The sequence below is a fragment of the Oncorhynchus kisutch genome, linkage group LG23, assembly GCF_002021735.2.
Source record: "Oncorhynchus kisutch isolate 150728-3 linkage group LG23, Okis_V2, whole genome shotgun sequence".
NCBI classification, from domain to species: Eukaryota; Metazoa; Chordata; class Actinopteri; order Salmoniformes; family Salmonidae; genus Oncorhynchus; species Oncorhynchus kisutch.
In genome coordinates, this window is record NC_034196.2 from 33,825,994 (window position 1) to 33,846,775 (window position 20,782).

Below are 20,782 nucleotides of genomic sequence, written 5' to 3' on the forward strand. Positions count from 1 at the left end.
TCTGCACTGTTCTTCATGTGTTTTTGTCAAATGTAGAGTGGAAATTGTTAAAAGTAGTCATAGTGCCTAGAGTTTGTTTAACTTTGCTATCATTGGTTTTTGTTTGACACACATTATAAAGTGAAAGATCTGAGTCAGTGTCACACTGTTACAGTGGAATGTCCTCCGTATGTGTAAAGATTAGAACTGTGTATTACATGATCATTCATTATTCTCGTTATCCAGTCTCTCTAGCCTACATGTTACTCTCCCAGGGTTCAGAAGTATCTCAAAAAGCTCAACATAATGGACAAAAATGTTCACTTGTGCTCTGAAAACACTTCCTCGTCGGGTGTTATTTTAACATGTCGTCTCGGCGAGCGAGCCCGAGGGAGCTACACGTCGTGATAACTTTTAATTGTTTGCTCTGCTGTTTATGACGGATGCGGGGAGAACAATGCAAGTGCATTAAATCTTGAATATTTCACAACACTTTTGCACTTAAGCAAAGAAAAATATAAAATTTTCATACTTCGATGAAGTTACAAAAAACCGTTTTTCCTCCAGCAGGATGCTGACACAAAATGTGAATTATAAAAGACCTCCGTTTGCCATTTTGGAGTTTTTACACAAATAGAGATGGAGTGAAAAGTGTGTGTCCAGGACTCTGGGGGGTGGCATGTTGGTGTGTGTGTGTGTGTGTGTGTGTGTGTGTGTGTGTGTGTGTGTGTGTGTGTGTGTGTGTGTGTGTGTGTGTGTGTGTGTGTGTGTGTGTGTGTGTGTGTGTGTGTGTGTGTGTGTGTGTGTGTGTGTGTGTGTGTGTGTGTGTGTGTCTGTTTCTGTGTGTCTGTTTCTGTGTGTGTGTGTTCATGTGTGTGAAAGTGTGTGTGTAAATGTGTTTGTATGACTGCTTGGTTAATGTGCATAAGGGTGTGTTTGTGTATAAAGTACAATGAGTGTTTCTTTAAGGGCAGACAGTGCTATTGAGACCCAGCAGCACTTAGGGCCAGTGATGACCCTGTTTCACTGTCTTTGTGTCTTTGTGTCTAGCCGGAGTATATGCTGTAATATCAACATCCAGTTTCTCTTTAAACAAAATGTTCCATTGAAACCAATGTTCTTTGGAACAGATCTGTGTGGGGGACGTCCCGCCTATATAATGGTAAGGTAAGGAAACACTGCACAGATGTCCTGCCTGAAAGAGCTGTCCTACTGTTCTCTTACTCATTATTATTATTATTATTTATTTTTTAACTAGGCAAGTCAAATTCTTATTTATAATGACAGCCCAGGAACAGTGGGTTAACTGCCTTGTTCAGGGGCAGAACGACAGATCTTTACCTTGTCAGCTCGGGGATTCGATTTAGCAACCTTTTGGTTACTGGCCCAATGCTCTAACCACTAGGCTACCTGCTACCTGCTATCTGTTTAGTAGGGTTTGCACTCAGCAAATGTTTTGTTGTGTGAACATGGTCATGTGAGATATACATTCCAATCAACATGCCACAGTGGAACTGTCTGTCTGAGCTAGGGGCTTGTGTAGAATCAAAACTTTTGCTTTGTGACTGATTGTGTCAATCGCTCTCTCTTTTTCCATCTCATCTCTTTCTTCATCCCCATCTGTCACTCAGTCTCCTCTCTTCTTCCTCGTCCCTCCTTCATTTCTCTCTTCCTATCTTCCTCTTTCATCCCCATCTTTCTCTCTTCCTCCCTGTCTGTCTCGCTCCCTCTCTCCATCTCGTTGCTCATCCTCTATTTAATCAGCTCTCCCAGGACCCCGCTCTCAGTAATTAGCTTTGAAACTTTAATCACCGTAGACCTAAAGCAGAGGAGAGTAGAGAGATGGTGGCATTATACATACACAGGCACACACACACACTCTTACTCACATACACACGCTGGTACGCGTACTATATATGTAGGCCTATACTAACATACGCACACGAACGCACACACATACTTTTTACCCAACCTCACACACACCGGCACATCTCAGTGCATTAATATTAAGTGTGGTAGCAGGCCATGGCATGCTCAGACATGTCAGCCAATTAGCCTATGGCACCGTGGATAGGGAAGGTCACGCCATGCGGGAGGCCAGTGCAATACGTTAGCTCTCCTCTCTCTTTCTGTCCCCCCCAACATACAGGGCCTTCCACCATTATGATAGACTGTTACCATACTGTTATGATAGACTGTTACCATACTGTTATGATAGACTGTTACCATACTGTTATGATAGACGGTTACCATACTGTTATGATAGACTGTTACCATACTGTTATGATAGACTGTTACCATACTGTTATGATAGACTGTTACCATACTGTTATGATAGACTGTTACCATACTGTTATGATAGACTGTGACCATACTGTTATGATAGACTGTTACCATACTGTTATGATAGACTGTGACCATACTGTTATGATATACTGTTATAATAGACTGTTACCATACTGTTATGATAGACTGTTACCATACTGTTATGATAGACTGTTACCATACTGTTATGATAGACTCTGTAGTCTTTGGTCATGTTTATTAGGCACCAAACAAAACAGACTGAAAAATGGTAAAGGACTACCTCTCCTCGTCCAGTAATGAATGCTCAATTCCATTTCCAATTGCAAAATATTTTAAGCAATTTCTGTTGTGTTCCCCTAATGAACACAACCCTGGTCTCAGGCCTTGAACCTGGTTTTCTGTTGCAAAATGCTTTAAAATGATTTCCATCACATGCCATAATGAACACAATCCTGGCCTTATAGTTGTCGGAGTTGATGCTAACTGGGTTCATGTTTAAGTGAGGAACCGTGAGGCTGAGTGGAGGCGACGTGGCGGACATGCTAACTTCGCTAGCTAGACTTCCTCTGAGCCGACACAATGGCCAGACACGCAGGAAGTGTGTTAGCCACTCTGAGCAGACACACAGCTGCCATGTCTCATCCTGCCAACAAGCAGAAGACGAGAAGAGCAGGACACCTATTCTGGGAACCGGGAAATTTGGGAACTGAACAACATGGGCTGTTTTATTGTTATATGTTGAAATACAGTATATAGTAGGATGGATTGTTTGGGGGGGGGGGGCTGGTATATGGATGGGGGTGTTTGAGTGTCTGTGTACAGTGTGTGTGCGAATGTGTGTGTCTACATGCGTTTATTTGTGTGTCTATGTTCGTCTTTCATCAACGTGTGTGTGGGTTCCTTTGTGTGTGTGTCGGGTTGATGTGGCTCAGTCAAGGACTGACTTCGTTTAATAATGGACCTCCTGCTCTCAGCCATCCATACAGACAGATGAGTCATCAACACTGACTGGGAAACTCTCCTATCAGATGTTTCTCAAGGTCCAATGGCCTAATGTCACCCACAGGGGAGGGCAGCAGCTGCTAGAAGTCAACTGTCCAGAAATAAACATTAATATGGCCATTAGCGTGAACTAATCAGCTAATCAGCCTGGGATTGGATTGCGTGTGAATGTGGAGTGCCATGACATTAGAATGGATGAGAGGAAGAACAGATGTAACAATCCCAAATGAAAAAGGGCAATCGAGTAACCGGTTTGTCACAAAATGTTTTGCATATCAGCAATCAAGTTTTCAAGATATTTAACTTTCAAACTACAGAAAATCATATGACGCATAACGCAGCATCGTATGATGTAAAATGCATCATATACAGGGATGATTTCTGTATTTTGAAGTTATATATCTTGAAAACTTGATTGCTGACAAGCAAAACATTTTGGGACGATGTCAACAATGGACTAATGAAACAAATACCAAGAGATTGTTTTTGGATGGAGTTTTCCTTTAAATAATGATAACATTTTGGGAATGTATAGGAGTGATCATTGTCCCCTGATCATCCTCAGTGCAGTGTTTAGTGTTAAGCCAACTGAATATGAATGTCACTATTTGTTCCTAGGGAACTCACGTCATCAGTACCTCAGTCAGACAGCTCAGTGTTCTCATCACTCACCCTACCATTATTTGGAGAAGAACCAGGAACAAAACAGTAATGTTGTTTAATGTCTTCAACTCCAACTTCAGCACTGGTCTAGGTAGCCTCATGGTTCAGCTAGGCCACTAGTCACTGTGTTTCAACTGGTCACTGTGTGGTAGGTAGCCTCTCTCACCATGGTTCAGCTAGGCCACTGGTCACCTTGTTTCAACTGGTCACTGTGTGGTAGGTAGCCTCTCTCACCATGGTTCAGCTAGGCCACTGGTCACCTTGTTTCAACTGGTCACTGTGTGGTAGGTAGCCTCTCTCACCATGGTTCAGCTAGGCCACTGGTCACTGTGTGGTAGGTAGCCACTCTCACCATGGTTCAGCTGGACCACTGGTCACTGTGTGGTAGGTAGCCTCTCTCACCATGGTTCAGCTAGGCCACTGGTCACTGTGTGGTAGGTAGCCTCTCTCACCATGGTTCAGCTAGGCCACTGGTCACTGTGTGGTAGGTAGCCTCTCTCACCATGGTTCAGCTGGACCACTGGGGACAGTGTGGTAGGTAGCCTCTCTCACCATGGTTCAGCTAGGCCACTGGTCACTGTGTGGTAGGTAGCCTCTCTCACCATGGTTCAGCTGGACCACTGGGGACAGTGTGGTAGGTAGCCTCTCTCACAATGGTTCAGCTGGACCACTGGGGACAGTGTGGTAGGTAGCCTCTCTCACCATGGTTCAGCTGGACCACTGGGGACAGTGTGGTAGGTAGCCTCTCTCACCATGGTTCAGCTGGACCACTGGGGACAGTGTGGTAGGTAGCCTCTCTCACCATGGACAGGCCACATGTCTGTGTCACTGTCAATGTTGACAGTTGTTTAAGTGGCTTTGGACGAAGTGTATATTAAAATAGATGCTTGTATTAAGGAACCCTGCTTCACAATGGTCTCCCTGAGTCCCTGTAGTCAATAGTACCAAACACTGAGTAGATTGTTAGCTTGGCTACTGATATGAATTATGGAAGTCCTTTCCTCTCTCCTTAATGTGCTGCTGCCTGCCAAGCCATTAAAGGATAGCTAATATATTAGTGTGTCGCAGGGATCATCTCCTAACACTGACAGCCTTCCTCTGTTGGAGCCTCTGTCACTTTGCCAGCAGGGTGTGTGTGTGTGTGTGTGTGTGTGTGTGTGTGTGTGTGTGTGTGTGTGTGTGTGTGTGTGTGTGTGTGTGTGTGTGTGTGTGTGAGTGCAACTTCCCCTGGGGATCAATAAACTGTCTATACTGTAAGTGCTCTAAGCACTTTACACTGTAAGAGCGGTATCTCTCACCTCATTCAGTACCTATGTGTTGAGCCCTTCACCTACAGTATGTGACAAATAGTTGATTGTAGTTGTTGTTGCTCTACTCCCATAGAGGTCTGTGATTGACCTATATGTGTTTGTGTTTTCCAGTATGAGTTCAAGGCCAAGAACATCAAGAAGAAAAAAGTGAGCATCATCGTGTCTGTGGACGGAGTCAAGGTAGTCCTCCGGAAGAAACAGAAGGTAAGGCTGGGCCAATCAGAAAGCAGGGTTATGATGATGTCATTATGAAGAGGCCAATCAAAGAGTAGAGTTGGGATGATGTCATTATGAAGACATAAATCAAATTATAGGATTATGATGATGTCATTATGAAAGGACCAATCAGAGAGAAGGGTTATGGTGATGTCATTATTAAGGGACCAATCAGAGAGCATGGTTATGGTGATGTCATTATGAAGGGACAAATCAGAGAGCAGGGTTATGGTGATGTCATTATGAAGGGACAAATCAGAGAGCAGGGTTATGGTGATGTCATTATGAAGGGACAAATCAGAGATGGCTTATGTCAATGTCATTATGAGGGGAATAAAATTGTTACATCAACAAATCCATGGGATTTTTCTGTCTTGTAAATGTTGTGTTATTGTCTGTCGTAAAATATTACATTTAGACTTCATGTTATCTTTCGACTCTGAATTAGAGGTCAAGTTGGACCTGTTCCGAAATGGACCTGGGGCTTTCCCACCCGGACCCAATATGCATAAATAAAAATGTTCAATAGAGACCCGTTCTGAACGGACCCTGGGACTACTAAACCTGTTTCGTATAGACTCGGTCTGATCCGAGTGAGGAAAACAACAGAAAATATATTTTTTAAGCTACTTTATTAACCGGAGCTGATAAATCGCGAGAGGAGAGAGAGAGAGGTGGTGATGCTGCTCTAGCAACCAGTGGAGGGGCTGAGCGAGTGAAACAACAACCAGGGGGAGGGGCTGAGCGAGTGAAACAACAACCAGGGGGAGGGGCTGAGCGAGTCAAACAACAACAAGGGGGAGGGGCTGAGCGAGTCAAACAACAACAAGGGGGAGGGGTGAGAGACAGCAACCAACCAAGCCAACTCGCGCTATAGTAAACTATTCACATTCATAGCTAGGTTATTTATCATCAAATATGTTTACGTAGTACCTGTCTTGACTGAATCAAACCAGGAGATGCTAGTCAAGCTAGTTAACATTAGCTGCTAGACTTATTGAGGCTGCCACTTTCTCATCCTACAGTTACAAATAACAACTCCATTCAGAATATTAAGTAGTTGTTGGTCGTTGTAGCCTATCCTTCTCTTTTAACTTTTAATTCCGTCATTTTAATTCCATCTTCCATTGATTAGATATCTCCTAACTGGCTCTATGACTGTAGCCTATTGCCGCTTTGATGAATTATGATTGGCCAACAACAAGCTACACGCGCCACGCTCAACTCTCTACTGCAGTAGTCGTGTTCGGATTTGATCAGGGCACCCCCGGACAATTCAGTTAAAATTACACATACCCGAGGGACAATTCAGTTAAAATTACACATACCCGAGGGACAATTCAGTTAAAATTACACATACCCGAGGGACAATTCAGTTAAAATTACACATACCCGAGGGACAATTCAGTTAAAATTACACATACCCGAGGGACAATTCAGTTAAAATACAGGTGGATCCGTGACTGTTGTGATTGATTGTTAACATTACCTTGACTTCCTTGCCCACAGAGGAAAGAGTGGACCTGGGACGAGAGCAAGATGCTGATCATGTCTGACCCCATATACAGGTCAGTGTCACACCTATTGTACAGCTCTGCCTCACTCATCACTCCATTTCCTTCCCTTTTGATCAGCCAGGGTCTTGTCTCAATTTAACATCTACCTATTCCCCATATAGTGCACTACTTCACCCAGAGCCAATGTAGTGCACTCGGACATCATTTGAAAATACATTCTTTATCTCAATTCACCTTCCTGGTATAAAAATAGCAGAAGCTCCTTTAGTGAATCCCACTTTTATGGGCCACACTGATGGTCCAACCGGATAACACATTGAAGTCATTCATATGTGCTGCTACACACTCTGATAATGTGCCTCTACGTGTGTGCCATCGGCAATTACACCCATACAGTATATATTGGTTAGGGTTTGGCTTGTAGCCACAGCATACATATGACGTCTGGCTCGATTTATTATTATGTAGCAAAATTTGAAATAGTACTTTTTACACTGGATAAAAGTAGAGAATATCAGAGCTAGAAAATGGTCAATATCATACACTGCAGTTGAGGAACAATGGGAAAGTAATTTGACTTTGAAAGTTATTAAACTTGTAACCCCACTTTTGAGAAAATATCTCTTGAATGTTTTAGTACACCTACTGGAGAGCTCTTCTTTGTCTACACCCATTCAGCATTATTATAAGATTTAGCCCCACCCATCTCTTTATTAGGGATTCACGTTATTAGGGATTCACGTGAGGCCATGTGCTAAACAGCATGGTAGTGTAGTGTAGTAAACAACCAAATATTTCAAGACTAAAAGTGGTGAAAGTAGTAGCAAAAAATCTAGTTCTTGGCCTATATCTTCAACATGACTTTGGTGCAAGTCATGTTGTTCTTCGCATTACCATCTCTGGTAAAAACATACAATATTAAGTCAAATCCAAGTGTATTTGTCTCATGAACAGGATATAGAAGGTGTAAATGCTACAGTGAAATGGTTACTTGCAAATTTGCATAGTAGCAATATCAAAAACAGAAAGTGTCCAGATTGTATAAATATGTTATAATTATTAGATGATTCTTACCCGGACACACTTGACCCATCTAAATTGATGGGTCATGTGAAAGAAATGCTATAACTCCCTCAATACAATAGATGAACGTAATCACCCCCAGACACACCTGGCTAACTTGATGGGTAAGATAATCATCTGGCGATGTGGAGTCTTGTTTAGACATGTAGCTAGTTAAACAATGAACCTAATGGTGCTTTCAAGACAACTGGGAAAATTGAAATATATGAGTCAGTGATCTTCAGGCCAGAAAGTCTGGGCACAAAAAGATTTTGGGATTCGGAGCTACTTTTTTGAGTTCCCAGTTGTCTTGAACACACAAGTCGGAAGTCGGAGATTTCCAAGTTTCCAGTTCCAAGTTCCCACTTGTTTTGAACGCAGCATAGCAATACAAACTGATTGTCATAGCTAGCCACCATGCATGAATCTTCAGGTAGCTAAAGCTAACCAACTAGGTTCAATGTTAGCTAGCTAGCTAATATTAGGCTATAACTAGCAATGCAAATGGATTTCTAAAATATGAATAATATTACTACACAGATCCTACACGTAATGTTAGCTAGTGAGCCAGCTAGCTAACGTTAGCTAGCTAGTTAACAGTACACTTTAACTTTAATGAAAACGACTATCTGACAATATTAGAAATGTATAATATCTGAAACTGTAGCTAGCTAAACTCTTACAAACATGGATGAATGCTTCTCCCACTCTGTCACAGATGCCATGGTTTCCCTTAGTTTGTTTTATACAACAGTGTTCTCTTTTCGACTCCCTCTGCATATTTGTAATCAAAAGCCAGAATGTAGCTATCATACTCTGCTTCCACTGGACATTCTACTAATTTCAAAACTCGGTCAACTTCTCCCATGTTGATCGCCGTTTCTTCCCACATCACTGTCATCAGAAGACTCCACAATGTCTGGTTCAATTTAAATATTTTTACCTAAATCAGGGATTTCCTCATCATCTAATGCATTTTCAGAGTTAGAGAGTCAGCATGGCATGATTGTCCTTCACAACTTTTTTCCCACTGATTTTTGCCGATATGATAGCGACTGTTAAATTCAGGACAGCACTTTCGCAGTTCTTCTTGATATACTTAAAAAAAAAAGTATTAGAAAAGATTATCTACACATACTGAGCAGCTCATGTTATAAAGCCGAACTCATCTCTTGACTTGTCTAGCCCACCCATTATCTCAGCCAATCATAGGCTTCTTGCTAAACCAACTAGGCTCGTAATTTAACAATTTTATTCGTATTTACAGATGGCTTACCAGTTTGTTATTAATGCACATGAAAGTTTACATGTTCCAGAAAGCATTTCCTACAAAAAACACATTTTGATAAAAAAAAAAAATGTTTACATTCAAATGCCTCTCCTGTGAAGTAGTGACGTGCGACATACGCCTAGTTTCCTGAAATGAGTCACGTGTGAGTTTGTGTGTGTGCGTGTGTGTGTGCATGCGTGCCTTTGTGGGTTTTCGGGGACATCTCTGTTCTTACATGGTAGCCATGGTAGCCACAGCATTATAGCTACCACTGACCCTCAACATGTGGGGGTCCCTCAGGGGTGTGTGCTTAGTCCTCTCTTGTTCACTCACGACTGTGTGGCCACGCACGACTCCAACACCATCATCAAGTTTGTTGATGACACAATGGTGGTAGGCCTGATCACCGATGGCGATGAGATGGCCTACAGGCAGCAGTGGGGGTCGGTGCCGTTTAAGTGGGGGTCGGTGCCGAAGTTTTTTTATTTTTATTAAAAAATGTTTTTATGAACATGGCCTTATTTCTATTGCAGCATATTGGATGACTGTCATTCATATTACATTCACCCAGCTCAATGTAACATTGATATGGCTAGGCTACACCATGATGCTCACATCTTTCCTGTACCCATCATGAGGTTGCTACAACCTAGCCTATGAATGAAGGATTGTAACGTAGGTGCACAGGTCGAGAGAATTTTGAGTAATCAAAGTGACAGACAGTGACATGTTCAATACTGCCTTGCACACTCTTGCCTGCTTATAGCTGATCTAGAGTGTAATCATTAGTCCAACAGTTGCAATGAATACACCCCTGATCACACAGTTCACTTTCATAGCAGCCACAAACAGCTCATTTATATAATTCATTCTTGCATCTTTCTACCCACTCTCCTCCTCTCACCTTTTCCCTTCGCTTGTGGACTTCAGTGCACAAAACATCAGCTGTCTGTAACCCGCTACAATCATGCAGTACGGTGTACAGTCAACAGCAAGCAGTTTAGCTGTTACACCGGCGGGCCCCCGTGGCAATAAATTATTGGATAGCCATAGCCAGCTACTTAACATAGAATCCATCTCGGTTTGAGTAGGCTAAATGAGTTAGCTGCATTCGATGCTAGCTAAGTAAGTGAAAGTGAAAACATATATAAGACGAAATATAGCTAGCTCTCTCTCCCTTGCTTCTCCTTAATATGGAAGAAATTATTTGTTCAAAACTGTTCCAACTATTGTCTTTCTCTCTCTTTTTGTCAACTACTCGCCAGATTTTATGTACTGCAGTGCTAGCTAGTTGTAGCTTATGCTTTCAGTACTAAATTCATTCTTTGATCCTTTGATTTGGTGGAGAACATGTCAGTTCATGCTGCAAGAGCTCTGATAGGTTGGAGGATGTCCTCTAGAAATTGTTATAATTACTGTGTCAGTCTATAGAAGGGGGTGAGAACCATGAGCCTCCTAGGTTTTTGTATTGAATGTGAGGCTACTGTAGACCTTCATTGCAAAACAGTGTGTTTTAATCAATTATTTGGTGACGTGACTATATTTAGTATATATCTATTTTTTAAAGGAAATTCACTAAGGAAGATGGTCCTCCTCTGAGGATCCTCCACTGCTTGGCAGTGTGGCGCAAGGACAACAACCTCTCCCTCAACGTCAGTAAGACAAAGGAGCTGATAGTTGACTACAGGAGAAAGAGGGGAGAGCACGCCCCTATCCACATCGACAGGGCTGTAGTGGAGCGGGTTGAGAGCTTCATGTTCCTTGGCATCCACATCACTAAGGACTTAATATGGTCCACACACCCACACAGTCGTGAAGAGGACACGACAGCGCATCTTCTCCCTCAGGAGGCTGAAAAGATTTGGCATGTGCCTTCGCATCCTTAAAAACATATACAGCTGCATCATCTAGAGCATCTTGACTGGCTGCATCACCGCTTGGTATGGAAAATGCACCGCCCTCGACCACAAAACTCTACAGAGAGGGGTGCAAACGGCCCAGTACATGACTTGGGCCAAGCTCCCTGCCACCCAGGAACGCTATATCAGGCTGTGTCAGAGGAAGGCTGGAACAATTGCCAAAGACTTCAGCCAACCAAGACATAGACTGTTCAATCTGCTCCCGTCCAGCAAATGGAATCTGAGCCCCGGCTCTCGCACCAACAGGCTCCGAGATACCTTCTACCCCCAAGCCATAAGACTGCTAAATAGCCATATGTAGTTAATTAAATGATTACACGGTCTGCATTTACCCTATCTTGCACTGACTCTATGCACACTCACAAGACAATACACTGAGTGTACAAAGCATTAGGAACACCTGCTCTTTTCATGACATAGAGTGACCAGGTGATTCCATGTGAAAGCTATCATCCCTTATAGATGTCACCTGTTAAATCCACTTCAATCAGTGTAGATGAAGGGGAGGAGACTGCTTAAAGAAGGATTTTTAAGCCTTTAGACAATTGAGACATGGATTGTGTGTGTGGCATTCGGAAAGTGAATGGGCAAGACAAAAATATTTAAGTGCCTTTGAACAGGGTATGTTAGTAGGTGCCAGGCACACTGGTTTGAGTGTGTCAAGAACTGAAATGCTGCTGGGTTTTTCACTCTCAACAGTTTCCCGTGTGTATCAAGAATGGTCCACCACCAAAAGGTCATCCAGCCAACTTGACACAACTGTGGGAAACATTTGAGTCAACATGGGCCAGCATCCCTATGGAAAGATTTCGACACCTTGTAGAGTCCATGCCCAAATTAAGTGAGGCTGTTCTGATGGGAAACGTGGGTGCAACTCAATATAAGGAAGGTGTGCCTAATGTTTTGTACAGTCTGTATATTATCCATGTCTTTGTTCAGCCACGACTCCTCGAAATATAGGATATTACAGTTCTTGAGGTCCCGTTGATAGGATATTCTCTAGAACAGAGCTTGTCCGGTTTGTTCTCTAGTGATTGTACGTTAGCCAGTAGTGGGTGCAACTTAATATTATGAAGGTGTTCCTAATGTTTTGTTCCCTCAGTGTATATATGCACTATATACACCCTCACTGATACACACTACACTGACACTTTCACACAAAACCCACACACATACACTACAAACACACCACTCATACCGACACAACACACACACCAACGCCTCATTCCCGGCGGATTTAAACACCTTTTTTGCCCACTTCAAGGAAAATAATATCAAGCTGCCACCGCGGGCCCCCATAGCTTACGAGGACTGTGTGCTTTCGTTCTCCGTGGCAGACGTGAGTAAGTCATTTAAGCGTGTTAACCCTCGCAATGCTGTTGGCCCAGACGGCATCCCAAGCCATGTCCTCAGAGCATGTGCAGACCAGCAGGCTGGAGTGTTTACCGACATATTGATTCTCTCCTGATCCCAGTCTGTTGTCCCCACTTGCTTCAAGATGTCCACCATCATTCCTGTACCCATGAAGCTAAGGTAACTAACCTAAATGACTATCGCCACCTAGCATTCACTTCTGTCAACATGAAGTGCTTTGAGAGGCTAGTTAAGGCTAACCCTTGCCTGTACTTCCTGTTCACCCATGACTGTGTGGCCACGCACGTCTCCAACTCAATCATCAAGTGTGCTGTCGGCAGTGGTAGGCCTGATTACCAACAACGATGAGACAGCCTACAGGCAGGAGGTGAGAGCCATGGCAGAGTGGTGTGCTGTCGGCAGTGGTAGACCTGATTACCAACAACGATGAGACCGCCTACAGGCAGGAGGTGAGAGCCCTGGCAGAGTGGTGTGCTGTCGGCAGTGGTAGGCCTGATTACCAACAACGATGACACAGCCTACAGGCAGGAGGTGAGAGCCCTGGCAGAGTGGTGTGCTGTCGGCAGTGGTAGGCCTGATTACCAACAACGATGAGACAGCCTACAGGCAAGAGGTGAGAGCCCTGGCAGAGTGGTGTGCTGTCGGCAGTGGTAGGCCTGATTACCAACAACGATGAGACAGCCTACAGGCAGGAGGTGAGAGCCCTGGCAGAGTGGTGTGCTGTCGGCAGTGGTAGGCCTGATTACCAACAGCGATGAGACCGCCTACAGGCAGGAGGTGAGAGCCCTGGCAGAGTGGTGTGCTGTCGGCAGTGGTAGGCCTGATTACCAACAACGATGAGACAGCCTACAGGCAGGAGGTGAGAGCCCTGGCAGAGTGGTGTGCTGTCGGCAGTGGTAGGCCTGATTACCAACAACGATGAGACAGCCTACAGGCAGGAGGTGAGAGCCCTGGCAGAGTGGTGTGCTGTCGGCAGTGGTAGGCCTGATTACCAACAACGATGAGACAGCCTACAGGCAGGAGGTGAGAGCCCTGGCAGAGTGGTGTGCTGTCGGCAGTGGTAGGCCTGATTACCAACAACGATGAGACAGCCTACAGGCAGGAGGTGAGAGCCCTGGCAGAGTGGTGTGCTGTCGGCAGTGGTAGGCCTGATTATCAACAACGATGAGACAGCCTACAGGCAGGAGGTGAGAGCCCTGGCAGAGTGGTGTGCTGTCGGCAGTGGTAGGCCTGATTACCAACAACGATGAGACAGCCTACAGGCAGGAGGTGAGAGCCCTGGCAGAGTGGTGTGCTGTCGGCAGTGGTAGGCCTGATTACCAACAACGATGAGACAGCCTACAGGCAGGAGGTGAGAGCCCTGGCAGAGTGGTGTGCTGTCGGCAGTGGTAGGCCTGATTACCAACAACGATGAGACCGCCTACAGGCAGGAGGTGAGAGCCCTGGCAGAGTGGTGCCAGGAAAATAACCTCTCCCACGATGTCAACATAACAAAGGAGCTGATCGTGGACTACAGGAGACAGCAGAGAGGGCACACCCCCATCCACTTCGACGGAGCCACGGTGGAGAGGGACAAAAGCTTCAAGTTCCTCAGAGTGCACATCACTGACAACCTGAAATGGTCCCTTCATGCAGGGCTCTCCAGAGGGTGGTGTGGTCAGCCCAACACATCACTGGGGCACTCTGCCTGTCCTCCAGGACATCTACAGCACCCGGTGTCACAGGCAGGCCAAGAAGATCATCAAGGACTTCAGCCACCCGAGCAATGGCCTGTTCACCCCGCTACCATCTACTGAGAAACAGCTTCCACCTCCAGGCCATAAGACTGTTAAAAAGTCACCACTAGCCTTAGTCACTGTTCTACCACCCGGTACGCTACCTTCCACCTTAGAGACTTCTGCCCTATGTACAGTACATAGTCATTGTACAATAAGGTTTAAATAATGTTTTACTCATTTTATATGTACAGTTGAAGTCGGAAATGTACTTACACCTTAGCCAAATACATTTAAATTCAGTTTTTCACAATTCCTGACATTTAATCAGAGTAAAAATTCCCTTTCTTAGGCCAGTTAGGATCACCACGTTATTTTAAGAATAAAGTCAGAATAATTGTCATTGTCTTTTTGGACGACCCATTTGCGACCAAGCTTTAACTGACTGATGTCTTGAGATGTTGCTTCAATATATCCACTATTTTGTTTAGTGTACCAGTTCCTCCTGCAGCAAAGCATCCCCACAACATGATGCTGCCACCCCCATTCTTCATGGTTGGGATGGTGTTCTTCGGCTTGCAAGCCTCCCCCTTTTCCTTCCAAACATAACAATGGTCATTATGGCCAAACAGTTCTATTTTTCTTTCATCAGACCAGAGGACATTTTTCTCCAAAAAGTACGATCTTTGTCCCCATGTGCAGTTGCAAACTGTAGTCTGGCTTTTTTTATGGCGGTTTTGGAGCAGTGGCTTCTTCCTTGTTGAGCGACCTTTCAGGTTATGTCGATATAGGACTCGTTTTACTGTGGCTATAGATACTTTTGTACCTGTTTCCTACAGCATCTTCACAAGGTCCTTTGTTGTTGTTATGGGATTGATTTGTACTTTTTGCACCAAAGAACGCTTCTCCTTCCTGAGCGTACTACTGTTTGTACAGATAAACATGGTACCTTCAGGTGTTTGGAAATTGCTCCCATGGGTGAACCAGACTTGTGGAGGTCTACAATTTTTTTTCTGAGGTCTTGGCTGATTTCTTATGATTTTCTCATGATGCCAAGCAAAGAGGCACTAAGTTTGAAGGTAGGCCTTGAAATACATCCACAGGTACACCTCCAATCGACTCAAATGATATCAATTAGCCTATCAGAAGCTTCTAAAGACATTATATAATTTTCTGGAACTTTCCAAGCTGTTTAAAGTCACAGTCAACTTAGTATGTAAACTTCTGACCCACTGGAATTGTGAAATAATCTGTCAAACAATTGTTGGAAATTGTTGGAAAAATTACTTGTGTCATGCACAAAGTAGATGTCCTATCCGACTTGCCAAAACTATAGTTTGTTAACAAGAAATGTGTGGAGTGGTTGAAAAATGAGTTTTAATGACTCCAACCTAAGTGTATGTAAACTTCTGACTTGATTTAGTTTTGTATTTTTATTCCTCTTGTGTTAGTTACTATTGTTTTATTTTTTCATAAGGTTCGCAAGCAATCACTTTTCTGTAAAGTACACCAGTTGCATTCGGCCCATGTGATCAATAAAATGGGATTTGATTTGTCTGTGTGTCTGTGTGACACAGACACACAGAACATTATCTCTCTTAGTGCAGGTCTTTTTATAGCTGTAATTAGCTGTGTTTGTTCCCACTGGACGCTGTTTATTGCCCTGTAGCCTAGTGTGCTGTAGAATGGCTGACACTGACCATATATCAGCTCAGTGTGTGTGTGTGTGTGTGTGTGTGTGTGTGTGTGTGTGTGTGTGTGTGTGTGTGTGTGTGTGTGTGTGTGTGTGTGTGTGTGTGTGTGTGTGTGTGTGTGTGTGTGTGTGTGTGTGTGTGTGTGTGTGTGTGTGTGTGTGTGTGTGTGTGTGAGGGATGACCATATACCAGCTCAGCACATCACAGGGACAAGGACAGTGAATTTGGCTACTTTTTATAGGTATGACTGGTGGTAGTTTATTCCTAAACCAAAGTCGTATTCATTAGGGCACACCTTAGCGAAACATTTCAATAGGTGTTTTTTTTGTCCAAGTTGTCCCTCCCTCTTTCAGTCTGTTAGCTTATGTTTGTTTGCTGATGAAGGGAATAACGTGAAAATGATAACCTGGGACAGTGTTAGTTATATCATAGGTCTCTCTGTGAAAATGTATTCTGGTAGCTACTATGTTGACTCAACATTGCATTTTGGCCTCTTATTAAATAGGTGTGTGCCAATGTAAGCATAGTGAGAAAGCCTGCCTTCCAACTTTTGTCCAACATTCTTCCAAATGTTTCTCCAGGATTTTCTACGTGTCCCATGACTCCCAGGACCTGAAGATCTTCAGCTACATCGCCAGAGATGGCTCCAACAACTCCTTCAGGTGTAACGTCTTCAAATCCAAGAAGAAGGTGAGCGAGACTGGGCTATATTACTCCTCTCATGCCAAATGGCCATACTGTGTAGGTCACCTGTATCTGTTCTGTTGTCTCTCTCTCCCTCTTTCCTTCTTTCTTTCTCATCTTTCTTTCTTTCCTTCTTTCTTTCTCATCTTTCTCTGACATAAATAACAAGAAAGTTATATCTCTCCCTCTCTCTCATCAGACCCAGGCCATGCGTATAGTGCGTACGGTGGGCCAGGCGTTTGAGGTGTGTCATAAGCTTAGTCTGCAGCACGCCCATCAGGGTATAGATGGACAGGCAGATGGAGAGAGTGACAAGTCCACAGAGGACAGCCCCGCTGAGGGTGAGAGAGAGGGGGAGAGACACACACACATGCACACACACCAACTGCCACAACACTGTTACACTCCTACATTGATCACTAAACATGACAGAGACAGACAGACAGATATACACACACACACACAGATCACCATAACACTTATTGTCTCACAAAGATTTCATTGACTGACATAACAGATGCAGAAACTGAACACGCTGTACATGTGTGAACCAAGAAGGACACCTGACCATTAGTGATGATTTGATGATGTCATTGGTTTGTGTGTTTTCATTTTCCCACAGGTCATCAGTTGACAGGGGCGGAGGAGGAGGAGGAGGAGGGGTGTGGAGAGGAAGGGGAGCCCCAGGCACAGTCCCAGTCTGTGTGTGAGCAGGCGGTCAACGAGATCCTCCAGAGTCTGGCCCAACTTAACGTGATCCAGCCTGGACACACCATCATGGTAAGAGCACCTGACTTACTTTACTTATTCCTTTCTGCTCCTGGAAGAGCAGAGCTCCTCAACAGCACCTCAACAGGGCCTCAAAAGGGCTTCAACAGGGCCTCAACAGGGAGTCAACAGGGACTCAACAGGGCCTCAAAAGGGCTTCAACAGGACCTCAACGGGGAGTCAACAGGGAGTCAACAGGGCCTCAACAGGACCTCAACGGGGAGTCAACAGGGTCTCAACAGGGAGTCAACAGGGAGTCAACAGGGCCTCAACAGGACCTCAACGGGGAGTCAACAGGGCCTCAACAGGGAGTCAACAGGGCCTCAACAGGATCTCAACGGGGAGTCAACAGGGCCTCAACAGGACCTCAACGGGGAGTCAACAGGGAGTCAACAGGGCCTCAACAGGACCTCAACGGGGAGTCAACAGGGCCTCAACAGGGCCTCAACAGGACCTCAACGGGGAGTCAACAGGGCTTCAACAGGACCTCAACGGGGAGTCAACAGGGAGTCAACAGGGCCTCAACAGGACCTCAATGGGGAGTCAACAGGGCCTCAACAGGGAGTCAACAGGGAGTCAACAGGGCCTCAACAGGGAGTCAACAGGGCCTCAACAGGACCTCAATAGGGAGTCAACAGGAGCTCAACAGGGAGTCAACAAGGCCTCAACAGGACCTCAAAAGCTTCTCAATAGGGAGTCAACAGGGCCTTCACAGGGCCTCAATATGGAGTCAACAGGAGCTCAATATGGAGTCAACAGGACCTCAATAGGGAGTCAACAGGAGCTCAACAGGGAGTCAACAATACCTTAATGGTGAGTCAACATGACCTCAACAGGGAGTCAACAAGGCCTCAACAGGACCTCAACAGGTTCTCAACAGGGAGTCAACAGGGCCTTCACAGGGCCTCAACATGGAGTCAACAGGCACCGTCCCAGGCACAGTCCCAGTCTGTGTGTGAGCAGGCAGGTCAACAGGGCCTCAACAGGACCTCAACATGGAGTCAACAAGGCCTCAACAGGATCTCAACATGGAGTCAACAGGACCTCAATGGGGAGTCAATAGAACCTCAACAGGGAGTCAACAGGACTTCAACAGGGAGTTAACAGGTCCTCAACAGAGCATCAACAGGGCCTCAACAGTGAAGCCTGGGTAATGGTCATCACTTCATTCCAGGGTGTATTCTTTAGTCGATTTCCATAGGAAATAAGAGTTTCTATTGGACATATTCACATAAGGAATCATTGTCTCATGTCAGATGGTGTACTCCTACATGACGCTTGTCCCACAAGCTGTCTGTCTTGTAGGACGTGGAATTTATCTCAAAAAATCTAGATTTTACTCAGCGTGTATCTGACAGCTAGCACAGCTAGTTATCAGACAGATTAGTGGAGATGATATTTGACGTGAGACAATGGGCAAGGGCAAAGGATGGAATTGAAATATTTTGGCCACTGGTCAGCTGGGCTAGTAGACCACATTTAACTCAGATCTATGTTGTGGTTCCCTGCGGCAGTGTCTATTTAACCCAGATCTTTGGCTGTAGTTTCCCTGCGGCAGTGTCGATTGAACCCAGATCTATTCTGTGGTTCCCTGCGGCAGTGTCTATTTACAACAGTGTCTATTTAGCCCAGATCTATGCTGTGGTTCCCTGCAACAGTGTCTATTTAACCTATATCTATGATGTAGTTCGCTGCAGAAGTGGATTGACCCCCCTGAGTCATGTCCTAGCCCTTTGTTACTTAGATGTAGTGTTTTGTGACCCACTGTGTGTCTGAGAGGAGTCTTAAACACACATACACACACACAAGAATGCACACATACACACGCAAGCATACACACATATATAATACACTCACATACATGTACATATACACCAGTGGAGGCTGCTGAGGGGAGGACAGCTCTAAATAATGGCCGGAACGGAGCGAATGGAAACCATGTGTTTGATGTATTTGATACCATTCCACCTATTCCGCTCTAGCCATTACCACAAGCCTGTCCTCCCCAATTAAGGCGCCACTAGCCGCCTGTGATACACAAATACACGCACACTCACGTATGATGGCGTGTTGCTCTGACAGAGATAGAGAATGCTCCCTACATTATTCACACCAGCCTCTGGCTGAGGGACATGGCAGCCTTAACATGCCTGGCTAAACTATTAAAGCTTCATTCTGTTCTAGTCTAGTGTTTCGTCTGTATGTCCTGTGTCTTGGTGGCGTTATGGGGCCCCGGGGCTGCCTAGTGGCCCTCAGAGAGAAGCTAAACTGTGTGAAACATGCCTCAACCCATCCACTTACAGTAGAACCGTAGGAACACACCAAAGGGTTGGGGCTATCCTGTCAATACTAGCTCCCCAAGCCCTTTACGCTTAAAGTACCACGAGCGGACATTCAATTATTTTCAATTGAAAGACGATGCCCAGAGCTTACCCATGATGTTGCGCTACCTTTTAAGTCAATAGGTCATTGTTTTAGTCAAAGTATGATATATTCAGGCTTCAAGTGGGAAATCCAAAGTGGAGATCTGTGTTTTTTCCGTGTCAATGCTGTGTGTTTCCCCTATGCTAATACTTTTCAGTCAACGTTTATTTTCAGGGCTGGGTTTTATTTTACCGTTACCATCAGTGGAGGCTGCTGAGTGGAGGATGACTCTTAATAATGTCCGGAATGGAATGGTATCAAACACGTGTTTGATACCATTCCATTCACTCCATTCCAGACATTACACTCCATTCCAGACATTACACTCCATTCCAGACATTACGCTCCATTCCAGACATTAAGCTCCATTCCAGACATTACGCTCCATTCCAGACATTACACTGCATTCCAGACATTACACTCCATTCCAGACATTACGCTCCATTCCAGACATTATGCTCCATTCCAGACATTACGCTCCATTCCAGACATTACACTCCATTCCAGACATTACACTCCATTCCAGACATGACACTCCATTCCAGACATTACACTCCATTCCAGACATTACACTCCATTCCAGACATTACACTCCATTCCAGACATTACACTCCATTCCAGACATTACACTCCATTCCAGACATTACGCTCCATTCCAGACATTACGCTCCATTCCAGACATTACGCTCCATTCCAGACATTACGCTCCATTCCAGACATTACGCTCCATTCCAGACATTACGCTCCATTCCAGACATTACACTCCATTCCAGACATTACGCTCCATTCCAGACATTACGCTCCATTCCAGACATTACACTCCATTCCAGACATTACACTCCATTCCAGACATTACACTCCATTCCAGACATTACACT

At 44.7% G+C, this 20,782-nt stretch overlaps 1 protein-coding gene across 1 annotated transcript in view; it reads left to right on the forward strand.

Moving 5' to 3' along the window:
• The window catches only part of si:dkey-34e4.1 (carboxyl-terminal PDZ ligand of neuronal nitric oxide synthase protein), a 167,388-nt gene that overhangs the window by 64,682 nt on the left and 81,924 nt on the right, over window positions 1–20,782 (forward strand). Inside the window, exons 3-7 of the mRNA XM_031803071.1 lie at window positions 5,373–5,465; window positions 6,987–7,045; window positions 16,610–16,718; window positions 16,912–17,053; window positions 17,335–17,492. Of these exons, the coding sequence (XP_031658931.1) occupies window positions 5,373–5,465; window positions 6,987–7,045; window positions 16,610–16,718; window positions 16,912–17,053; window positions 17,335–17,492 (561 nt within the window). The remainder of the gene's footprint in view (window positions 1–5,372; window positions 5,466–6,986; window positions 7,046–16,609; window positions 16,719–16,911; window positions 17,054–17,334; window positions 17,493–20,782) is intronic.